The 21,543-nt window shown below is 50.3% G+C and overlaps 7 protein-coding genes across 7 annotated transcripts; 5 read left to right on the forward strand and 2 right to left on the reverse strand.

Moving 5' to 3' along the window:
• Positions 1–423: 423 nt before the first annotated feature.
• On the forward strand, positions 424–1,055 carry N7473_005195 (E2 ubiquitin-conjugating protein UBC13; the record flags this gene model as incomplete). The annotated part of the gene is made up of 4 exons (XM_057151135.1): positions 424–476; positions 549–637; positions 695–826; positions 880–1,055. 4 exons carry the CDS (start codon positions 424–426, stop codon positions 1,053–1,055), a joined length of 450 nt encoding a protein of 149 aa, XP_057008940.1.
• Positions 1,056–2,118: 1,063 nt separating this feature from the next.
• N7473_005196 (WASP family protein) lies at positions 2,119–4,234 on the reverse strand (the record flags this gene model as incomplete). The annotated part of the gene is made up of 3 exons (XM_057151136.1): positions 2,119–2,150; positions 2,206–3,955; positions 4,025–4,234. 3 exons carry the CDS (start codon positions 4,232–4,234, stop codon positions 2,119–2,121), a joined length of 1,992 nt encoding a protein of 663 aa, XP_057008941.1.
• A 1,090-nt stretch (positions 4,235–5,324) lies between these two features.
• On the reverse strand, positions 5,325–8,655 carry N7473_005197 (uncharacterized protein; the record flags this gene model as incomplete). Its single annotated transcript, XM_057151137.1, has 8 exons — positions 5,325–5,978; positions 6,079–6,383; positions 6,442–6,700; positions 6,994–7,411; positions 7,464–7,748; positions 7,786–8,013; positions 8,058–8,256; positions 8,436–8,655. 8 exons carry the CDS (start codon positions 8,653–8,655, stop codon positions 5,325–5,327), a joined length of 2,568 nt encoding a protein of 855 aa, XP_057008942.1.
• A 1,601-nt stretch (positions 8,656–10,256) lies between these two features.
• Positions 10,257–11,954, forward strand: N7473_005198 (uncharacterized protein; the record flags this gene model as incomplete). Its single annotated transcript, XM_057151138.1, has 1 exon — positions 10,257–11,954. One exon carries the CDS (start codon positions 10,257–10,259, stop codon positions 11,952–11,954), a length of 1,698 nt encoding a protein of 565 aa, XP_057008943.1.
• A 1,029-nt stretch (positions 11,955–12,983) lies between these two features.
• Positions 12,984–13,402, forward strand: N7473_005199 (uncharacterized protein). The gene is made up of 2 exons (XM_057151139.1): positions 12,984–13,207; positions 13,260–13,402. The coding sequence occupies exons 1-2, from the start codon at positions 13,069–13,071 to the stop codon at positions 13,328–13,330; spliced, it is 210 nt and encodes a 69-aa protein (XP_057008944.1). The 5' UTR covers positions 12,984–13,068; the 3' UTR covers positions 13,331–13,402.
• Positions 13,403–13,547: 145 nt separating this feature from the next.
• On the forward strand, positions 13,548–16,954 carry N7473_005200 (ssDNA endodeoxyribonuclease RAD1; the record flags this gene model as incomplete). The annotated part of the gene is made up of 8 exons (XM_057151140.1): positions 13,548–13,595; positions 13,654–13,831; positions 13,891–13,978; positions 14,035–14,105; positions 14,153–14,204; positions 14,264–14,740; positions 14,788–15,880; positions 15,931–16,954. The coding sequence occupies 8 exons, from the start codon at positions 13,548–13,550 to the stop codon at positions 16,834–16,836; spliced, it is 2,913 nt and encodes a 970-aa protein (XP_057008945.1). The 3' UTR covers positions 16,837–16,954.
• Positions 16,955–17,305: 351 nt separating this feature from the next.
• Positions 17,306–19,585, forward strand: N7473_005201 (uncharacterized protein; the record flags this gene model as incomplete). Its single annotated transcript, XM_057151141.1, has 6 exons — positions 17,306–17,435; positions 17,485–17,619; positions 17,680–17,934; positions 17,986–18,112; positions 18,165–19,020; positions 19,082–19,585. The coding sequence occupies 6 exons, from the start codon at positions 17,306–17,308 to the stop codon at positions 19,583–19,585; spliced, it is 2,007 nt and encodes a 668-aa protein (XP_057008946.1).
• Positions 19,586–21,543: the final 1,958 nt, after the last annotated feature.

Raw genomic sequence — 21,543 nt, forward strand, 5'->3', positions numbered from 1 at the left:
CTTGGAAAGTTCACTTGATATGTTGACTTTTCATTTTGTGAACCCTCCCTCAAATGGTTGTTTGAGATCACTCATGTCCAATGTCTCGCGTGCCCGAGGGGGAAGCTGCGATAACGCGGATAGCTCATGCCTGTGGCTGGTGATTGTGGCGTATCTCCTTCATCCGGCGGTATGACTTGACTACTGTGGCGGTGTCTGCTGCACATGACGGTACGGCAGTCGGCAGGACCCCGCCAGTGCCCCTCGAACGCCTTCAATCGCGCATTTTTGTTGACAGGTCGCGCTTGAATCGGGTTTGTTCTCAAGTTGGTCCCATTGGCGCGTCTCGGGATCCCCAAAGTCATCCGTTTCTCTCCAAACTCTTCTCCCAAAGACACCTTCCACCAACATCTCATCCGTCTACATCCGTGAATCGCATTCGCCATGGCTCTGCCGAAACGCATTATCAAGGAGACGGAGCGCCTCATGGCTGAGCCGTAAGACAATACTCTGATATCTCCTCCTTTCTTTTGATATCCTTGGCTGACTGGGTGCTCGACTTTCTCCAGGGTTCCCGGTATCAACGCCGTTCCTCACGAGGATAACCTGCGCTACTTTGATGTTTCCATTCATGGTCCCGCTCAGTCGCCATATGAGGGTATGCATGAAAGAAGATCTCCCGTATTCATCTCAATTCTAATAACTTTTACGCTAGGTGGCATCTTCCGGCTTGAGCTCTTCTTGCCGGATGACTATCCCATGACTCCTCCCAAGATCCGCTTCCTCACCAAGATCTACCACCCCAACATCGACCGCCTGGGCCGGATCTGCTTGGATGTCCTGAAGAGTAAGAGATCCGCGAATAAATTGGATATATTCATAGCTAACACATCAGTATAGACAACTGGTCCCCCGCGCTCCAGATCCGCACCATCCTCCTCTCGATCCAGGCCCTCCTCGGTGCTCCCAATCCCGACGACCCGCTCGCCAACGATGTTGCCCAGCGCTGGAAGGATGACGAGCCCGCGGCCATTCAGACCGCCAAGGAGTGGACTCGCACCCACGCGATGACTTGAACGAGAGACCAAATGCGATGTGACCATGATCAAAAGAGAGAAAGAATAGTTGCAGTGCACCATAACGGTGGACGTTAACTTAGGGATGCACAAGCCTCTGTCGTTTTTTTCCAGCGTGACCACTTTTTATTTATACATTCCATCCGCTTTGACGGAGATGGTATCTCATTAGGCGTTGCATAGAATCAAATGCGTTATCTGGAGTTCTCTGCAGTTTTCTCTTAGTCTGAATAGGCACCGCGTCCAAACGCCGAAGCCTTCTTTACCAAGATGCCCTACTATCAGCAAGAATTCCAGAGGGTATACATGCTCACGGTCGTTTCATCCGATGTCCATAAACTATAGTTCCAAAGTGAATCGACGGCTAGATAGCGCCGCGCTGATCAGCATAATAAAAGCTACCACGGGGCATTTCAAGGATCCATAACCAATGATGCAAATAGTAATTCTGGCCCATGCGAGGCCTATAGAGCGATATCTATGTCTTCTAACCATCAGATAAAAAAAGGGCACGAATATCAAGGCGGTATACCATTCTGCCTGACTTTGATAACGAAAAGCTTGGGGGGGGCGGTTACCAAACTGCACTACTGAAATTCCGCCGCCTTATAATTTTCCAGATATTCAGACCGGTTTTAGCTCTACATAGGGTCGGTATCATCGAAACACCGGCTATCAGGCACTCAAATTGCCCCCATCCTGTAGTCAGAGGAGCCACGTGGTAGTATCCATGCCCTATAAATCAATCTGATATACCCCAATAAGGCAGTGCGCCTAGGGTCATCACTAATGAGGCTGGAATCCAGTTGTACAAGCATATCCTTGTTTGTATAGGAGGCCCAAGGCCTTTGCATTGACTGCATCTGCAATGAACGAAAAGGTATATTCAAAACGCAAAGTTCTTTTCCATATGAATGTGCTGGAAGCCAAACTTTTTGGGCAAACCGTACATAATTCAGAAAGGAACGCAATGCTCAATGCCCGCAAAACAATGCCCATAAAAACCAGTAGGTATCATGAACAAATAGACCAACCCAAGCAAGAAATATCAAGTAGCTCTAGCTCACCAGTCATCGTTATCATCCTTCTCATCATCTATAGTCATTGATTAGCATGAGCCCACTACTTCCTTGAGGATATGATTACTTACCACTGCCGCTGACCCGCTGTTTTCTTTTGTTCAATGCATCTTGTAAGGCACCAGCCAATCCGCCCTGTGGACCTCCGCCGGAGCTAGTAGCTGCAGCAGATGATTCGGCCGCGCTTCCCGGAACCATCGCTGCACTTCGGTCCTTCTTGTCAGAATCCCTGACCTTCCTCAAACCTCCTCCGCCTGCACCACCAGTGCCACGAATAGCTGCTAGAAGATCGTCTCTTCCACCGGTAGCCTTAGGCAATGGAGGAGCACCACCAGGTGGCGCTGGAGGGGGAGGGGGCCCTCCTGAAGAACCACCTGGTGGAGGTGGGGGTGGAGGAACTGCAGGCCCAGAACGAGCTGGGGGTGGAGGCGGAGGGGGTGGGCCTCCAAACCCTCCTGGGGGTGGTGGAGGTGGAGGTATACCGGGCGCCCCAGATCCTGCCCCAGGAGGTGGCGGAGGCGGCGGAACAGAAGGTCCAGAACGGCCAGGGGGTGGCGGGGGAGGTCCTGGGGGTATCGTGGAGGTTGTCGCAGGAGAAATAGGTCCTCTGGGCGGCGGCGGAGGTGGAGCGGGAGGAGCAGCTGCAGGAGAAGATGGTACAGGGCGAGGTGCCGGCGGCGGAGGCAGAGAAACCGGAGCTCGAGCTGGGGGTGGGGGAGGAAGACCAGTCGGTGCACCCGTAGTGGGGACCTTAGGGGGAAGCTGGGGTGGTGCTGCTGGACTTGCTGTACGAGGCGGCGGGGGTGGAGGTCCACCAGGAACGGGGCTGCGACTTGGAGGTGCAGGTGGTGCGGAGACCTTGCGTTCGCCAGCGAATGGAGGAGGGACTCCAAATCGACCCGAAGGCTGGCTTGAGCCATCTTCCATTGGCGTCTTGGGAGGCCGTGGGGGCGGCGGCGGGCCTGGAGTGGCATTTGATATCGCCCGTGGCCGCCGCGGTGGTGCATGTCCGGCAGGCTCGGCGAACTTGCCAGCGTCTGCGATTGGAGGGGGTGCTCGGAACATACGGGTTGGCGCTGGTGGTGGAGATGGTTCACGAGGCGGAGAGGAAACAGCTTCCTCTGCAGTCTCAGCTCGCCCTTTCCGTGTCGGGGGAGGCGGCGGCGGTCCACGTCGGCTTGCCGAGCTAGTTCCTGTACCCTGGGGACTGATTGTAGTCAACTTGGGGGCACCAGGAGGGGGTGGCGGAGGCGCGCGTGGTTTGTTCTGGTCACCGGCTGCAGGAGACTCGCCAGCTGCGGTCTGCTTCTGGGCAATCCAGGACTTGATGAAGTCAGAGTTGTCGGCAATTTGATCTTCTGTGATGCCCATCTGTAAGAGCTCGTCCAAGAGTCCCTTTTGTGTTGGATCGTTGATGTCAAATGGCAGATCTCCCTTGGCTGGCGGTGCGCTTGGGGCTAAAGTGGGAGGTGGTCCAACTGGTATTGATGGCGCAGGAGCTGAAGGTGGAGTCGCAGTCGGGGCAGCGCTCGAACGATGCAACAGACTACCGAACAGGGACCGGCCAGGTCCTTTGCCATTGGTAACTGGTGCAGGTCCTTGGCCACGAGAGGACGCGAAGGGAGTCTTGCTGGTTTCCTTGCTCGCATGCTTCTCACGCTCCTGCACCTTCTTAATGAACGTCTTGGCCTCTTTCTCGTCGGCGAAAGACAAACCCGCCGGGCAGTCCTCGAGCTCGAAAGTATGGAAGAACGTGCGGTCCTGGTTGTAAGAGAAATTATCGTAGATTTCCTGGTCCCAAATCACTCCCTTTCCAGCTGGCTGTAATGACCATAATAGTGTCAGCAACTTCAGTCATTAATTGATCTTCACGAGTTTCTGGACACCCACCGAGACATCGACAATTTTTAACCAGAATGTGCGTCCGACCAGATCATTGCAGAGCACCACCGCACCCTGTACGCCGGTATATGTCCATCTTTGGGGATCGGGGTGGGCAACGTAGAGTCGTGCGACAGCTACGGCTAGGATCTTGTTGGCAGGCTTGGGCACCTGTCGCTTGACAGTTTCCTTGTCGGCATCGGTGAGGATCGAGGGCATGGCGAGTTAACACAAACCCGGCTTGGACAGCGAGGGAGAGTTATATGTGACAGCGGGGGTAGGATGGGGGTTGTCGAAGGCGCATGACAGAAGGCCGGAGCGGAGCGGTTCGAACGTGTGGTCCCAACACACCGACAGATAGGACACGGGCGGGTAGGATAGTACAGGGCGCCCGTAGTAGGAGGAGGAGGAATGAGAGGTTGAAGATGAATCCTGGGGGTCTAAAGGCGAAAGACGAGGAATTGTTAAGGAGCCGACCGGCGGTTGCCTTGAGGGTGATGAGAGGCGTGGGGAGAGGGTGAGTTGGAGGAGACGGTTGCTTTGGTGGGGGCGCAGTAACGAAGTACTCCGTAGAAGGACATGGGAGAGACTTTGGTCGGGGGCTTGGCTGCCTCAAGGCACGTGGTATCCCCCATGTATAAGCGCTGGAGAGCGGCCTAGAAATGAATTGAGGAATGTCCATAAAATAATACTTCAAGCTCTCCAGCAGTAAAGCAAAAGTATATTCCTACTTGCTTAGGAGAATTTAACAAAGCTTTATTTGTCCACTTCTCTGTGGCACTGTGCTGAGAGTTGAAGCCTGGGGCGCATCTACCTAAATGAATTTAGACATGATGTCATGTGCCCTAAGTCGGAGCTGCAAGAAAGGGACAATACCAGTGATACAGTAGGGTTTGAAGTTTGAAACCATTTTCAATGTTCAATAATGTTCAGAATAATCTTTTCAGTCACGAGTTGAATGATAGACTCAAAATGATACCTAAGCTATCAAGAAAGACGATTGAAATGACCTTTAGAAAGATCTTTCAAAAACCAAGAAGTGGAAGCATATTGTGAACTGATTTCTCTCGTCTCTAGACTCAGGCTTTTGAGCTACCACTGCACTACGTCAAGTACAGGGATTTAAAGCATGCAGTGTGGTAAGACAGCAAGAGACAAAGTTGCTATCTTCAAGTTCGATGGTCTACGTACATAGCGTTAAGAGGTTGAACACCGGGTTGATCAAGATAAAATAAGCAGCAAATCTTCTGCGTGTAGCATATCCATGCTTCTGCTTCTTCCACACGAGAAATTATCAAGTACCATTCAATCATGACGACATCTCTTTAATAGTATATTGGGCCGTGACAATAGCACTGCTGGTATATCCCACCTGACAGAGACATTCTACCCCTGCGGCGATCTCTGCGGCTGCTTGCACAACTGGATTGGGTAATTTCTCGCCCACGGCCACAGACACCTCCAGGAGCACCGATGCCGACACGAAACCTCCAGAAACGAGTGCCGCAATGTCACTAGACTTGGCCTTTTCCAGACGTATAAAGTAGCCCGCATCTGCAATGAGATAGGCGATCCCCAAACCAGCATCGATGACCGCCCGTCGGACCCGCGACGGCGTTCGAGTCTTCACGGCTCGAAGGATGAAATTGAACGTGGAAACGGTCGCGTTGATTATATAAGGCCAATCCATCTCGTCACCTTCAGTCTCTGTGATGGACCACGCGTAGCAGGGGAAATCGAACACGATGTCGACGAGTAATTGAAATAAGGCGCTTTGCCAGGATATAGGAGTTCCTGGTGGGACCTTTCCATTCTGATCAGCCGTTCTTATCGAGACAAAGAAGCCGGGGAGAGTCGCGATATTGGCGATGGCGACGATCACTCTTGGCCTCCTCCGGTAATCCTTGGTGCTGTGGTTCTTCGCTTGCATCACCGATGCGTTCGAGCCCTTTCTCATCAGACTCTAGACCACGTGGAACAGTTCTCGCCTTAAGGTTCAAGTTCTGCAGACGCTGAAGTTCTCTAAGGATCGTATCATCGGGGAATGGAGCTTTCCCGCTGACCAGCATGTAAACGATCGTCGATGGAATAGCGCAGAGGAGACTAAACAGATCCAGAACAGGCATTTCCTTCTGGCCGGTCACCTTTTGGTACAACCAAGTGATGACGGGAATATCTATCCGGGTATCAACGCCATCAAGCACAGCCTGGAGGATTTCCTTATTTAGATCCAGAATGGGAACCAGCACTTTCTTCGCGGTCTTCAGCAAAACGACGTTGCAAAGCGCCAATGTCTTCTTGATGGCATCCACGGGGTCCAAGTCCGACAGGTGGTCCGTGACGTCAGCCTTGAACTGGTCAACGACGTCTTTGACATCGTTCACTTCCCGATCTCTGGAGCTTCGCGAGCAGGTTGTCACACTGACTGCTGATGTTGGTGGACGGTGTGTAGTCCGCCTTAGAGGCATCCGCGCCGTTTTTGAGGTGATATGTGCCCCAGTTGGATTGTGGGCCACCGGAATTGCTCGACTTGGGACCGTCCAAAACAGTCGCTGTGGTGCGTGCAGTGGGTTTCATACCAGCCAATTCAGTGACACGACCTGCATGACTCCCACAAGTGCTTGTGCCGTGTCCACCACGGCATTGTAAAGTCTGGTGCCCATCTCCACCACAAGCTCTAGACTCCTTTCACCGTTTGGATAGCGAGCATCCCCACCTTTCCCGCGAAGTACGAGAATGCCTGGAGAAGATCACCGAGTTTTGCTTTGATTGCATCGCCGATATCACCAAAGAGCTCAGCATTCTCAAAGCTTCACTTCTTCCGCTTTGACGAGAGGAGATCATTGACTTTGTCCTCTCCCTCGTAGAAGGGAAAGTCGGGGTCGCCAAAGTCAATCGTAAACGTTAACGGAGGTTCATCGTCTTCGAGCTCTCCTCTTTTTCTTCTTTCTGCATGTTGGGTCTAGCTCCTGGCTCACTTCGCCAAGCTGTACCAGGGTTTGTGCTGCCTTTTTTCTATGCTTCTCGGTCACGGTCGACGGCAGTAAAGGCTTTGTGGTTCCATCCTCGAGTTTGATCACTATTTTTGACAGATTGTTTCCGTCCTTGATGGTAAGCAACTTCGCCTTCGCCTTGATGAGAGGATCCACGATAACCGGTGCCACCGCGGCCCCTTTGAGTGCCACAGTGAAAGGTGCAATTTCAAAGCTGTCACATTCCAAGACAATTGTGATCTCACCCGTCTCATCAGATCGAAACTCCAGTGGTTTGTTCGGGGTAAGAGCGTAATAAACGTTGTTGACGTAGAAAGACATATAGGTCGATGATGAGATTGCCAAAGCAATGTCAGGAACGGTCCGGCCTAGATCATCGGCGGTGACTATACGGGTGGTGGAACTGTGATACTCAAACACCTTTCCCGTGTCCGTCCGTCATTGGCAACATAGACCAGGCGCTTGTGGTTGGATCTTGCACGAAGATGGCATTGCTTGAGTTATCGCCATTTAGATAGTCTGAGAATTGGCTGACTTGCACCAGAATTTGGGGGGGGGAAGTGGACCATGGTTCTGATTGATCCCCTTTACCCGCAGTGCACGAGGTGCACGAGAAGTAGAACAGCTCCCCCTGATCATTCGAAGCCCAGACCGTTGTCGTCGAGTTAACACTTGCTGCAGAAAGTCTTTTGACGTCCTTGAAAGTCTCGCTCGAGCCGATAATTTTCTTTGGGCTTGCTCTATCGTGTTGATTGTTGGCAGTGAAAAGATACAGACCCGAAAAGGTTCGTGTCACCTTGGCTGTTGGGCACAGAAGCGATGCAGGTAAATTGGATACTAGAATTATCAGGCAGGTTCAGCCGTGAAGGATTCGGGTCCACCTCAGGATTTAAAGGGCTCGACTGAGGCGTGTAGATGAGCTGATCCCGCTCCGGCGGAGCTGCATCGACCTTCTCTTTTCCACTGGGTCCGCCCACAGCCCCCAGGGTGTAGATTCCGGGAACCCTGTCATCATGTCGGTACCCGGGACAGCTCTTGACGGAACCAACTTGAGCTCCATGGCGAGAGAATGGCGAGCCCAACAAGGATTCGAGTCCGGCTTGATGTAGTAACGACTCAGAAGTTGCAAGGAGTTGAACGGCGCCCGTTGAATGTCGACAAAGTAATTCTGAATATTGGTATTGTTCCGACCAGGAGTGTTCATCATGAAGACGTCCGCGATCACCACTTGGTCGGGCTTGGTCTCCCCTTTCGCGTCAAAAGAGAGGTCTTTCTAGTCAACTTTGCTCGCCCAGGCAGCGTTACGGCTGTCATTGCTGCCCGAGAAGTAGAGATGATCGGAGTTCGCAATCGTTACGACAAGTGCCAGAAGAGGAGATCCTTTGGGTTTTGGCACAGTGCAAATGATTTGACCACGATGGAATCACTTCCATGAGTGCTTGCAATAGAACTCGGGAGTTCCTTCCTGGTCCAGCCCGTGGGAGTGTCAGGAGCCTCGCGAGCCGCATGAAATGCACCATCCGAACCAATGAAGAAGAAAACAGCATATCCGGCAGATGTCTGAATGACTTGAAACGAGCCAGATGGCGAGAACAGCTGTGCCTGTTTCTGATTTCTCATAAGTTCAGTCTCATAGACGAGCTTCATGGTGGCGTATATTTGTTGATGAAAACGTACAGAAGATACAATTTGATTCAACCAGTAAGATCCTCAGCAAGTTGAGGACTTTGACTTGATCTGAGAATCCACTTTACACTCGTAGAGAGCGGAAATGTGCATCTTGATATGTTGTGAATTGGACCCCTGAGATCATCTGGCTCGCAAGAGCTAAGTCTGGCTGGCTGAAGGCGTGTCTCTACTCCTGCATGAACGGCGTCAGTTTGTGTGCCGCTATTTTCTTTCTTCCTTGTCCAGGAACTAGCCAAGATCAAAGATTCCCATTCGAGGAATGGTAACTTTCGGGTGATAAATCCGAGTACGAAGCATATGCTTCCGCTCTCGAGCTGGTCCCCGCCTCCCGGGGCTCTGAAGTCTTGAAATGAAGCAAAATTACCCGACATGGACCCCACTTGAAGAGTTGTCATAGACGGTGTTGCCGACGTTGAGTGGTTCGCTCATAGATACTATGAGATAGGAAAAAGGCAGTCATCCTGTCCATGCACGAAGTGCGGAGAAAGATCAACTCCAAGGTTCTGATGCGATCTAGGCCGAGATCAAAGTTTACGGCATGACCGTAAGTAGTTCGTATTCACCTCAAGCCATCAGGAGCCTGAGGGCGTGGCTGTTTTTACCAATACCCTTTTTGGACATCATTGGCTGGTGCTAGTAGCAGTTCGTCGGCAATAAACTCCGATAGAGTCATGGACAGCGATCGCCAGGGTCCAGATCCAATGCTGGCCTATGCGCAGCAAGCGACATGCCCCATAGGGTTGCAGTAGTGCAGGATAAAGAATCCCAGGATCACGGACTAGAAGAATGATTGGCCAGTGATGGGAATAAACCTCACAAGCGCTGCATGGGCATCTCACTTTGCATTCTGCAGCTGTCCTGAAGGCATCTGAGCTTCAGGTTATTGAAGGACAGGGCTGAGGTGAACACGTGTCCCGGGTGGGTTCATGGCCCCAAACCAGTGGGTTCAGAAGCTTAATTCCTACGCGAACTTGATTTTTGATTCCTCCAATCTCACCAGTCAATCGGTGATTGATTGCTGACTTGGCTGAACCGCCTTCATCGCCATAACCTCCATGGCTGTGATGAGTTGCTTTGTTGACTCTGTCCGAGTCTCATGATTTGTGTCTCGACACTGTTCAGCACCCTCAGCCAGCCACCAAGTGCACAAACAGATCGATCTGGAGTCCAAGGCCATTTCTAACCGAACTTTGACGAAAACTGAAGATTTCAGCAGAGTCGCTTCGAGCGTCACATCGATCATTGGTTCTTCACGACGGTGTCGAGGCGCAGGGTTCGATGGCGCAACAGTACCAATTCCCTTTTCGGCCACGCCGGAGTGCCAAGAGCTGGTATCAACTGAGCACACGAAGAGGGTCGTGGTTGGGTTGGTGACTCGTGAGATTCTCGCAGCGGATAGAGACGCTGTGTAGTCCTCTCATTCTCGCCTATTTAAGCTGAGACATCGCCACGCTGATGGATGTTGCAGGGGTATATGACAAGTATCCGATCATTGCTAGTTTTACTCACTACTCTCTTCGCTTTTCCGAATTGAATCCCGACTCGAGTCGACAGCGAAAATGACTTCATACAAACAATCACAACTTTCCCAGTACAGGTTCGACTTTGTCGTAGCTGTGACTCAAGCCAGTATCAATGCGACCATGAAAACCTACCTGGCCGGTTTCAAAGAGCCTGAGATGAAGATCTGCTATGTCGTCGGCCACGATCCCACCACCTCACAAGTTGTTCCGACGGAGATTGAGTTTGCGAAGCTCCTCGAATTGACCGAGGGAGTCGATCCCTTTACCGTGAACATCCCGGCAACGAACCCAGAGAACGACCCAAATTTCCAAAAATTGATCAAGGCAAAGTTCATGACGGGCTTCAAAGTCCAGATGGGCATTCCCAACGCAGCCGATCTTACCAAGTTGCCAAATATTGTGGGACTTCGAGCCGATACAGCCACAGTGGAATACAATCTTCTCTGCAGCGAATTCACCATCGCCGCTCTGCAGAACGAATGGGGAACCTATTCTTGGCTCCAGAAGTCGCAGGATCCCAACAAACCCTGGCTTTATTCCGCCACAGTTGATCTGCGCATGGCGGAAGTTCCCAGCTCGGCCTACAGCAAGCTTCCCAAGGACGTCAAGGACAAAATCAAGAACCTGTCAGGCTCAGCATTCAGCATCCAGCAGTTGCTGTTTGACCTCAGCAATGCGGGCTTGTCTAGTGCTGCCAGGGTCGATGGCGTTCAAGCGGGCTCAGCCCTGGAGACCATCCTTAACCGATACTTTGTGTCCAAGTATGTCGCGAAGCTGCGCGATGAGGGTAGTCCTATGTTGGGATTGGCCGTCGTCCCATACGAGACAGACAAGTCCAGCCTGACGCTCACGGACCTGAACTTCTCTACCAACCCCTATATTGATCCCACTGGTGGGGATGTAGTGCTACCTCCTGGAGAGCGTGAGCAGAATCTGGCTTGTCTCAACTATTTATGCGCGGTCAACAAAAACGTCCTTCCGCCTCCAACTCGATTTCCCTGGAATTGGTTGGAAGCCGGTGATCTCGCAGATCATGACGGAGTCGTCTCCGTCAATCGAAACAATATGCGGGATTGGCTCGAGCCTTCACTGAAGGCAGTGGCCAAAAAGCACTGCCTCAATCCAACAGCCTGGGCGCAGCATCATGACGGCAACCTTCTGAAGCTATACGTGAAGATATTTTTTGGACCCGAAGAGCAAGAGCCGGTGATCGAGCGAAAAGAAGAAGGGCCGACGGTGCTGACCCTATCGTTCTCCGGAGCTGCCAGCGACGATGACCAAGCGGGATCGATCAAGCTAGAGTACAAGTACACCCTGAATGTGGATTTCGTCGGCACCAATATCGTCATCACTCAGAACGTCTGGGTGTGGTATGAAGCCCACGCCGTGTCAGCATCGAATCATGATGTTGTTGTTGATGACCTCCAGACAGACACTTATCCCATCACCGTCAGCAACGGTGAGCTCATAGTAGGCGAATCAAAGAAAGAACCTATCCAGCACAGAGCCCACCCTCAGGACAGGAACAGCTTTGTTGGTGCCTTCACAGGACTCAACAGGATCTCCGACGACATTAAGGATCAATTGCGGGGACTTACATCGATCCAACTGGAAACCATCCCAGTTTCTGCCATGCAAGGATTCGTGTTCCCAGGAGGCAACACGTTTGTTTTCAAGAACGCCGAGTTCTCTGAGCACCAGGACCTTCTTGCGTTCATCAAGTACACATCTTGAACTGGTGAAATGAAATCGGGCACTGTGGTTACGATTTCGCAGTGGTATGGATCGTTAGGTTATGTGGACTCTGCCAGCTCGCCGAAGACTGTATTTTGGATGGTTAACCAACTACTCACAAGCTGGATTGTGGTGAAGACATGTGACTCTTGGAGCTTGCTCATCTCCTCCCTGTATCTTGTTATCAAGGATCTTCTAAATGCATCACATCTCAATATTTTCTCTCTCGTTATTCACCATACTAGATGCCTTACCAAGTAGTGGTGATAATAGCAGTACAAGTAGGCTGAGGCTAGTCGCATAATAGACCTAGTGGAGATCAGTTATATCTGGACCCTTGATATCCAGGCCATAGAAACAGTTTGCTATGCAAATAATTAGCTTTAGCTTTCTCTTTTATGATAGATCTTTCTCAATGTCTTTCTCAATGTCTTTCTCAATGTCTTTCTCAATGTCTTTCTCAATGTCTTTCTCAATGTCTTTCTCAATGTCTTTCTCAATGTCTTTCTCAATGTCTTTCTCAATGTCTTTCTCAATGTCTTTCTCAATGTCTTTCTCAATGTCTTTCTCAATGTCTTTCTCAATGTCTTTTGAACCGTCTTTTGAACCGTCCAAGTTTTCGTGACTGATAAGATGATTTAAAAAACATAGAAGAATGTCTAACTCATACAATGCTTCTGTATGTATCTCTGATAAAAGGCTTACTAGGTTTTATCAGGTTGTCGAGGTATTTAATGTACCTGTTATCGACCATGTCCGAAAAGGGTATAGTATGTCGTGCGATTCGCCTCAGCCTACAAATAACCTGAGTGATGATATTGAAAGGTTCTGTAAGATCAAAAAAGGCACATCAGGCCCCATGTTCTCCATGAAAAATCCTGGTTGATAGGATGCTCAAAATGACGGCACGTCGCCAAAGCCCCGATTTCCTTGTGAGACCCCGGCCAACCACTGACGTCACTCTATGCCCGATGTATATAGGCATCCGGCAGCCTTGATCAAACTTACCTCTTTGCATATTTCCATTCAGTGAAGGCGATCCCAATACCATTTCAGATTTGAAAAATAATAATAATTGAGACGCTCGTCTTTGTTCCATATCTTCCTCTTGACAATGCCTGTCATTCCTGAGACATCCGACTTTCCGTCGGCCTCGAAGAAGGGTTCCACCGAGTCCCAGACCAAGTCGGGCGAGCAACGAGAGAAAGCATCTGCGATGGACCATCTTTCGAAGGGACCCCAGATACCAGACGGTAAGAAAGCTGCTAGATTCACCTACCATACATCGACTAACGAATGAGACAGAGATGCCACCCAAGGCGTCGAGGGAAGAGACTGAGGCCCGGATGAAGGAACTGAACAAATCGAAAGATTGAATAATTTTATTTATGGAACAACTTGAACTAATGCTGCATACTGATCTCCTGTAACTACCCCGTCAAATGAGCATCTTTAATGTAGAAATAAAGGACCTTGTAACTACTGGAAGTAAATTGTTACCGTCAACGTATTACATCATAGATCACGTGCTCTCGCGACGGGTTCAACAGGCGTCTGACTCTTCTCTCATCAACGCGTCAAGAAGGGCTCCTCATGCCGCCGGAACGAACAAATGTGCCGGTGAAGCTGTCCTTGCCACTGGTAAGCCTTTTGAGTCTCCAAATCTGTAGCTTTTGTCGCTGACCATCTCGAAATCTAGCAATACCAGCAGGACATCTTCACCGAACTACGCGCCGAGGATGAGTTGGTTATTCTTGCCCGCGGCCTGGGGCTTCTCCACCTCATAACGAATCTACTTCATTTCTACGACGCAGCGGGCAATAACTTGGTATTGGTTGTGGGTGCAGATGACCGCGAAAATGAGTGGATCGGAGAAGGTAGGTTGGGTCAATCTGGAGATCGCAGGTTGTCCGGCGCTGACGCTCTGGATCCATAGCGTTGGCGGAGCATTATGCGACCAGCAAATCCCCGCTTGCACGGGGATTGAAGGTTATCAACACGGAGAAAGCTACAGTGCCGATGCGGTGGGTTTCGGGATAACCGTCACCAGTACCCAGGGCTATGCTGATCCTCGCATTAGAGAACGAATCTATGGAGAAGGCGGTATTCTGAGTGTGACATCCAGGATATTGGTCGTGGATTTACTATCAAGTACGTCGAGAGCCCGCCCTTGCTCGGTGCCATACTAAGTTCTCCAGAGCTTCTTGATCCTGAAAAGGTCACGGGAATGATCATTTTACATGCCGATAAGTATGGACAGCCTTATCACACAGAAATTCTTCTTGCTCAATGACTCACTTGTGTATCAGAGTTGTGGCAACCTCCCTGGAGGCATTCATAACTCGCATTTACCGACAAGCGAACAAGCGAGGTTTCTTGAAGGCGTTTTCGGACTCACCCGAGCCATTCACGACTGGGTTTGCACCGCTGGCTAACATGCTACGGAATCTTTTCCTACGCAAAGCTTCATTATGGCCGAGATTCCATGTCTCTGTGGCCGAGGCTTTGGAAGGTAATCGCAAGGCTGAAGTGATCGAGCTGGAGGTTCCAATGAGTGCCAAAATGCGAGAAATCCAAAACGCCGTTCTCGAGTGTGTGGAGATTAGCATTGCCGAGCTTCGAAAATCTAACACGGGTTTAGACATGGAGGAGTGGACCTTAGATAGCGCCTTGCATAGGAATTTTGACGTCTCGATCCGGCGGCAATTGGACCCTATTTGGCATCGCGTCACCTTCAGGACTAGGCAGATTGTCAGCGATCTAACAGATCTTCGAGGAATTCTCCAGTTAGTTCGTTTCCCAGCTTGTTCTTTCCATACTAACCCACCTTCAGGGCTCTGCTTACCTATGATGCTGTATCCTTCATGAAATACCTCGACACGATTGTGTCGGCGCATTCGCCGCCTCCGGGCTCCAACAAACACAACTACTCTCCCTGGCTTTTCCTTGATGCTGCCCACGTTCTATTCCAGACAGCAAAGTCACGAGTCTATCAGGGTAAGATGACTGACGAAATGTCCCGTTCATGGTCGTCAACCAACTTCTCGGCTGAGCTCAAACCGGTTCTTGAGCCTCTACCAAAATGGGAGGTCCTCGCCGAAGTTCTTGAAGAGATAGAGCAAGATGCTTACTTGAACCCACCGAACCCAACCGAGGACTCCAACGGTACGATATTGATCATGTGCAGTGATCAACGCACCTGCCGGCAGCTTCGTGAATATGTTGGCACTATGCATGCCAAAGTATCTCATGTGTCAAATGATAAGGATCAGAGTAAGGAGGCTTTGAGCGAAGAGGCAACGTCGGCAGAAGTGATGATGCGACGCCGACTACGTGACTATCTGAATTGGAAAAGGTCACTATCCAATGTGAACAAGAACCTATCCCAGGCCGGAGAAGTGGGCAAGCCCACAGAATCAGGGAGGCCAGGGCAGCAACAAGGCAGACCTCCTCCAAACAAACGTCGACGAGTACGTGGTGGAGGAGCAGTGAACTCTGCCTCTGGTCGTGTGCCAGACAGTAGTGTTCAAACGCAGGTCGAGTTACCAGCTCAAGTCGTCAGTCTACTTGAGGAGATTCAACCCACTGAGGCAGAAGGAATACAAAAAGAAGAGATTGTCGTTGATGATCTCGAAGACATGGAGGATTATTATGAGCTATACGAGATGAATGATTTGGTCATGATACTCCCATACGATGGTGACATGGATGAGCACATCCTAGAAGAGGTTCGGCCGCGGTACATTATCATGTACGAACCGGATGCAGCATTCATCCGCCGGGTGGAAGTCTATCGCAGCTCCCACGTTGGCAGAGTGGTGAAGGTGTATTTCCTCTCCTACGAGGGTTCTGTTGAGGAGCAGCGATACTTGAGTGCTGTGCGGCGAGAAAAGGATGCATTCTCGAAATTGATCAAAGAGAAAGGAGTAAGTTTAGTCCTTTGAATATTCGATGCCCAACTGCTGATCCTCCCCAGAACATGGCTGTTACTTTGACGCATGACAAGAGCGCCGAAGATCCTCAAGAGCAATTCCTACGCACAGTCAACACTCGAATTGCAGGTGGTGGAAGGCTCGCAGCAACGGCAGCTCCTCCTCGGGTGGTGGTCGACGTGCGCGAGTTTCGAAGTGCTTTACCGTCTCTACTGCATGGGAATAGTATGGTCGTCATCCCCTGCCAACTGACGGTCGGAGATTACATTCTCACGCCAGATATCTGCGTCGAGCGCAAATCTATTCGCGACTTGATCTCCTCGCTTCGCAACGGTCGACTCTATAACCAGGCCGAGACGATGATTCAACACTACAAGACTCCGCTTTTGCTGATTGAGTTCGACCAAAACAAGTCCTTCACCTTTGATGCTTTTGCAACTATCTCTACCGGCACATTCTTGACTGACTACGGCTTCTCTTCCTCGGGACAAGCGACCAGCTCAAGTACCAGCGCACATACTAATCCCTCGAACCCAAAGTCTGCACAACACTTGTTAGTTCTGCTAACGCTCGCATTTCCACGACTCAAAATTATATGGTCCTCATCACCCTACCAGACGGCCGAGATCTTCGCCGAGCTAAAGAAGAACGCGGCAGAGCCTGATCCTCTTCGCGCTGTTCAGATCGGTCTGGACATTGACATCTTGGGCTCTGCTGGTGATTTCATGGCTGCAGCTGGCATCGAACACCGGACATTCAATCTGCTGCCGCAGGACATGCTCCGGGCCGTGCCAGGGGTAACACCACAAGCCCTCGACCGGCTGATTCTTGAAACGGACAACCTGCATGAGATCGCTAATATGAGTGTGGAACAACTGGATCCACTCGTCGGGAAGGAAGCCGCCCGAAAGATTGTAGCTTTCTTCCGGAAGAGCGTCTTTGACGATTAGGATGCCGTGTCATGTATTCTCTACGCAGCACATAGCTCATGGTCAGGCCGTTAGGACCCCAGGCAACGAAGTTTATGACATAATTCATGGCAGAAATATCCCGTACATGTAAACAAACAAAAATCCATACACTTGTGATGCATCACTTCCGTACGCGTAAACTGGAACTGTTGCTTTAAAGTATTTTGAATCAGGCACAAACAATCAAACGACAAGCCGAGACATCCGGGCTCATTCTCAACGCCACCAGAGCCGAAAGATTATTGTACGACTCCATCAATTTTCGTCTTGGCGTCGATCCTAGACGCAGATCAGCCAAAATAGAAACGCCAACACGCAAGGGTCCACCAAGAAACCCCCTCCCCCTGAGAGGTGGAGAAGAAACCCCATATCGGGCCGTCATTTGACCAGACTTCAGACCTCAGACTTCACCTTCAGATTTCTCGATGTTTCATACACCCATCTAATCATGCATCTCAAGGCGGCTCTGTTGGCCCCGGTCGCGTTGGCGGCGGTTGCTGGGGCCCGCAAGAATGTACGGGATGTTGAGCCATGTGCGCAGATCTCCAAGTTGGTGGCAGATGCCAATGATAATCACAGTGCGTGACGGTCTGCTTTAGTCGGAGAATTCTATTCTAACGGTCGCAGTCAGCGCTAAAGTCCCCCATGGCTTGGCACATCAATGCTTGATGTCCATGCCGCTCGAGTCGAGCCGGGCAGTGACGTTCTTGAATCAAGTCCGAAAGTACTTAGAGTTTCACTCGACGATTGACATACTCAAAGGCAGGGAAGCTCGATAGTTAGTTACTTCTTGTCTTGTGACGTGACTAATTAAGACGATAGATCCTCCTTCTGGTTATTCGATGCCATCCACTGATCTTCTGGGAGGAATTGATGCTATACTGGAAAAGGTCAATAGGAATGGGTACTCCAGCCAATTTGAGATGGATCTCGAAGTCTCCGATCTCATCAGATCGGCATACGATGGCCACTTGGCATTCCAACTATGCTCACAGTCGATTTTCAATTATGAGATCGACATCCCCCTCGTGTCTATCTCAACGAATGGTCTTCAACTACCAGAGGTCTATACTTTGAGTGCGTACTATGACCCGCCTATCTTCTGAAGCCATCCCTAACTTTTCATAGGCGACGCAAAACTCCAGCAAAGCGGCGCCAAAGATGTGTCTCCCCTTTTATCTATCAATGGCACAGATGCAGCCGAGTTCCTTTCATCATATGCGTCTGGCCAAAGTCTTCAAGATCGCGATGCTCAGTACGTTCTATACATTTCTCATGCGTTGCTTCCTTTTTTCTGACACTCTCAGGTACAACCGAGTCTTCCCGGCTTTAGCTCGCAGCGTCACCGGAACCTCCATTGATCAAAACGGTATCTGGGCTAGAACGGCTGACTGGAGTGATGGTTCCCAGATGATTCTCAAGTATGGCAATGGGACTACTCAACCCGTGGAGAAGGTAGCCGTTCCAAAGGAGAGATTGTTCTCATACAAGAACGGCACAAGTCTATACAAGATCAACTGCATTCCTCGAGGGCTCCCTACCGCCGAGAATTCCTCTCCCACTGCAGAAGAAGCTTCCTCCATGCCTGGGCTCCCAGATACACAATGGCACAACTCTGCTAACTCCATCGGGGGTTATTTCTCAAATCTTACTGGTCTCGAGGACACTGGTATCATCTTCTTACCCACATTCTCCTCCAGTCCCCGGGAGGTGGCTCAAGTGGTGATAGATTTCCTGAACAACGCCACCAGTGCTGGGAAGAAGAACATTCTTATCGATGTTCCAGCTAATCCAGGTGGATATTTATCGATTGGACTTGATCTGTTCCGGATATTCTTCCCGGATGCTTTCCCATACACTGCGACGCGGTATCGAGCGCACGATGCAGCCAAGTATCTCACCAAAGCATATTCACGTTCTGACACCCAGGACTCGAGTAATACCTTTGCGTACAAGGAGATGGTTGCTCCAGACCAGGAAACTGGATTCAGCTCCTGGGAGGATCTTTATGGACCACATGAGGTCCTAGGGAGCTCTTCGTCTAGCTTGCTAGCCAACTTCAACTACACTGCCACTTCGAGTCAAACCTACCCCATCAATGGATACGGGCCTATTGCGTTGAATCCCGAGAAATCTCTTTTCCCGGCTGCTAATATTGCAATTGTGAGTATTCTCATAAATCGTTCTCCATACTACACGACGCTAACAAGAATCAAAATCCCAGATCACCGACGGTGATTGCGTCTCAACCTGCGCCTTCTTCGTCAAACTCATGAAGCGCCAAGGTGTACGCACCATCACCTTCGGCGGCCGTCCAACGGAATCCCCAATGCAAGGAGTCGGCGGCGTAAAGGGGGGCCAATCCCTCGGAATCAACTACATCAACGGCTACATCCAGCAAGCCAACCAGCTGATCCAAAAGTCGGCCGGCAGCTCATCTCCTCTCTTGACTACCGAGGAGTGGAAGAAATTCAACGATTCAAGTCCTGGTACAGAAACCTCCTTTGCTTGGAGTGGAAGCGTCAACCTGCGAAATGAATATGATCCAGACGATGATCAGACTCCGCTACAGTTTGTCTATGAGGCGGCGGAATGCCGGCGCTTTTATACGATTGATAACTATCTCCAGCGGGAGACTGTGTGGCAAGATGCTGCAGCATCCATGTTTGGAAATGGGGGTTGTGTGAAGGGGTCGACTCATGGGAAGGGTAGCTTGAGTGCACCTTGAAATCCAGTTATTTGCATAGAGAGCATGAGTACTTTGTATCTAGGGCATAAAACAATGAAATGAAGCGAACTTTTAGCCATAAGCGCAAGGGCAAATCAGAGAAGACCAATTAGAGACATCATGTATAGCACCTCATCTTGACCGTTGCTCCCCGGTGATACCAATCCTGCGAGGTCACTCTGTCTACTTTGAGGCTGACTCTAATCGCACGACAACTTGTGCTTTTGCACGACAGACTATACCATACCCATTTTAGATATATTAGAGAACAGGCTTATCTAGATCCTCGATATCTAGGCTAGATAAACCAGTTTACTATGTAATCTAGGTGACGGTAAAGTGCCGTCTCGCGAAGTGATCGGCTCGTCTACCCGCCCTCGCGGCTTACGAAGCGAACATGAGCGACTCTCTGAGCAAACCGATCGTTCACCCAAATGGTCAGGCTGATCGACCCGTTTAATTTTTTTTTGTCTCGCCAATATTTAACTGTTTTGGACAATAATCGCACTGCGGACTTCCTAAGTCCGGTGTTCCTGGGAGTGAAGGCCAGGATGTGGGGATCTCCTAGTAGGAACTTCGCGAGAGCCTCTTGTACTATCACCAAAAAAACACTAGACTGCCCCATTCCCTTGAAACGCTATGCATTTACTCTCCAATATCGCGGTTTTTCTATACAGTCAAACTTTCCTTGAAGGACTGCGCTCTGCGAATCTTTTTTTTGACACCTGGCAGTGATGCTGTACTTTGGGCAACGTTCAGCAGGACAATTAGTCGACTAAGCCCGGGGCCGCCCCATTGCTCAGGCAGGACAAGCAGAGCCGTCGCACTCCATTTTCTTCTTGAGTAGAGACTGGTCCAAGGTCTAATTTTGAGGATAAGGTGGCTTTGTTTTGTCTCATACGCAACCACCTTTCTACGCTGGGCCGATGGTATCAAACTGGCGCGCTCCCTGTCAATCATAAACACCATTGAGAGGGCAAGATACCGCCGATAGTAAAAACTTGGTTATTCTAGGTGGGTTTGCCTTATTTGCCTTTTTACAAACATTCCTCGCTGTTTACGCATGAGATGAATGCCAAATTCCGGGAGTAACATGGTTAAAGCTTCTCCAAAGTGGTCAACGAAATGCCTTGGAGTTCAGGACTCTCACTCCAGATCGCCAGAGCTCTCTGTCTGGATAAACCGTTCCATGACCGAGCACATGGAACACACAATGCCCTTTCAAGGACCCTTTGGGGGAAGTTTCGTTCTATGAAAACGCTGCTTGGAGCTCGGTGGATTTATCGACTGGCAGTATGAACCTGTTGAGAAAGAGTAAAGAGAGCAGAAGGAGGCCCGGGCATAATCAAATCAGAGGAAGAGAGTGAGAAGGGTAAAATTGCGGATATGGCCACCATTCAACAGATCGATCATTCATGGTTGGCCATGAGAGCGCAGTATGGAGCGGGGCATTGTTGACTTTCGGGCAAACCCGCGAAGGTTCGTCCCGAAACTCCACCATAACTTAGTGTCAAGATCAGAGCATTACCGATGAGCGAATGGAATGTAACATTTCTAGTCAGCTAGAAACGCATACAGCCACTCTGTGCTCATCAGGATTAGCTATTTTTGGTTCTTACGAGTCAGTTTTCATGGTCCGCCCCGCTTTTCTTGTACTGTTGTACACACCGTCGAGGTTCTAGGAATAACTGATCAACAGACGAGGAGGTCTAACATACTCTTTACACATCTACCCGAACTTATACAGGCCTTGCGAAATGGTCTTTTAAACGCGGAATTCCTCCAAGCAAGCACTGAGTGCTCGTCATAGTCAAACCGCGCAGTGGCCCGCCCCCGCCGTCTGCCTCGGTTCTCTCAGAGCTACGCCGCGAAACCGTGACAGGGCAGAGGCTGCAGGCTGCAAGCTGATGGTAACGACCGACTAAATGGGTAGTGTCATATGGAAACTCGCTCATAGC

This window comes from Penicillium subrubescens, assembly GCF_028828155.1.
Source record: "Penicillium subrubescens strain IBT 31985 chromosome Unknown utg000004l_segment0_segment0, whole genome shotgun sequence".
NCBI lineage: Eukaryota > Fungi > Ascomycota > Eurotiomycetes > Eurotiales > Aspergillaceae > Penicillium > Penicillium subrubescens.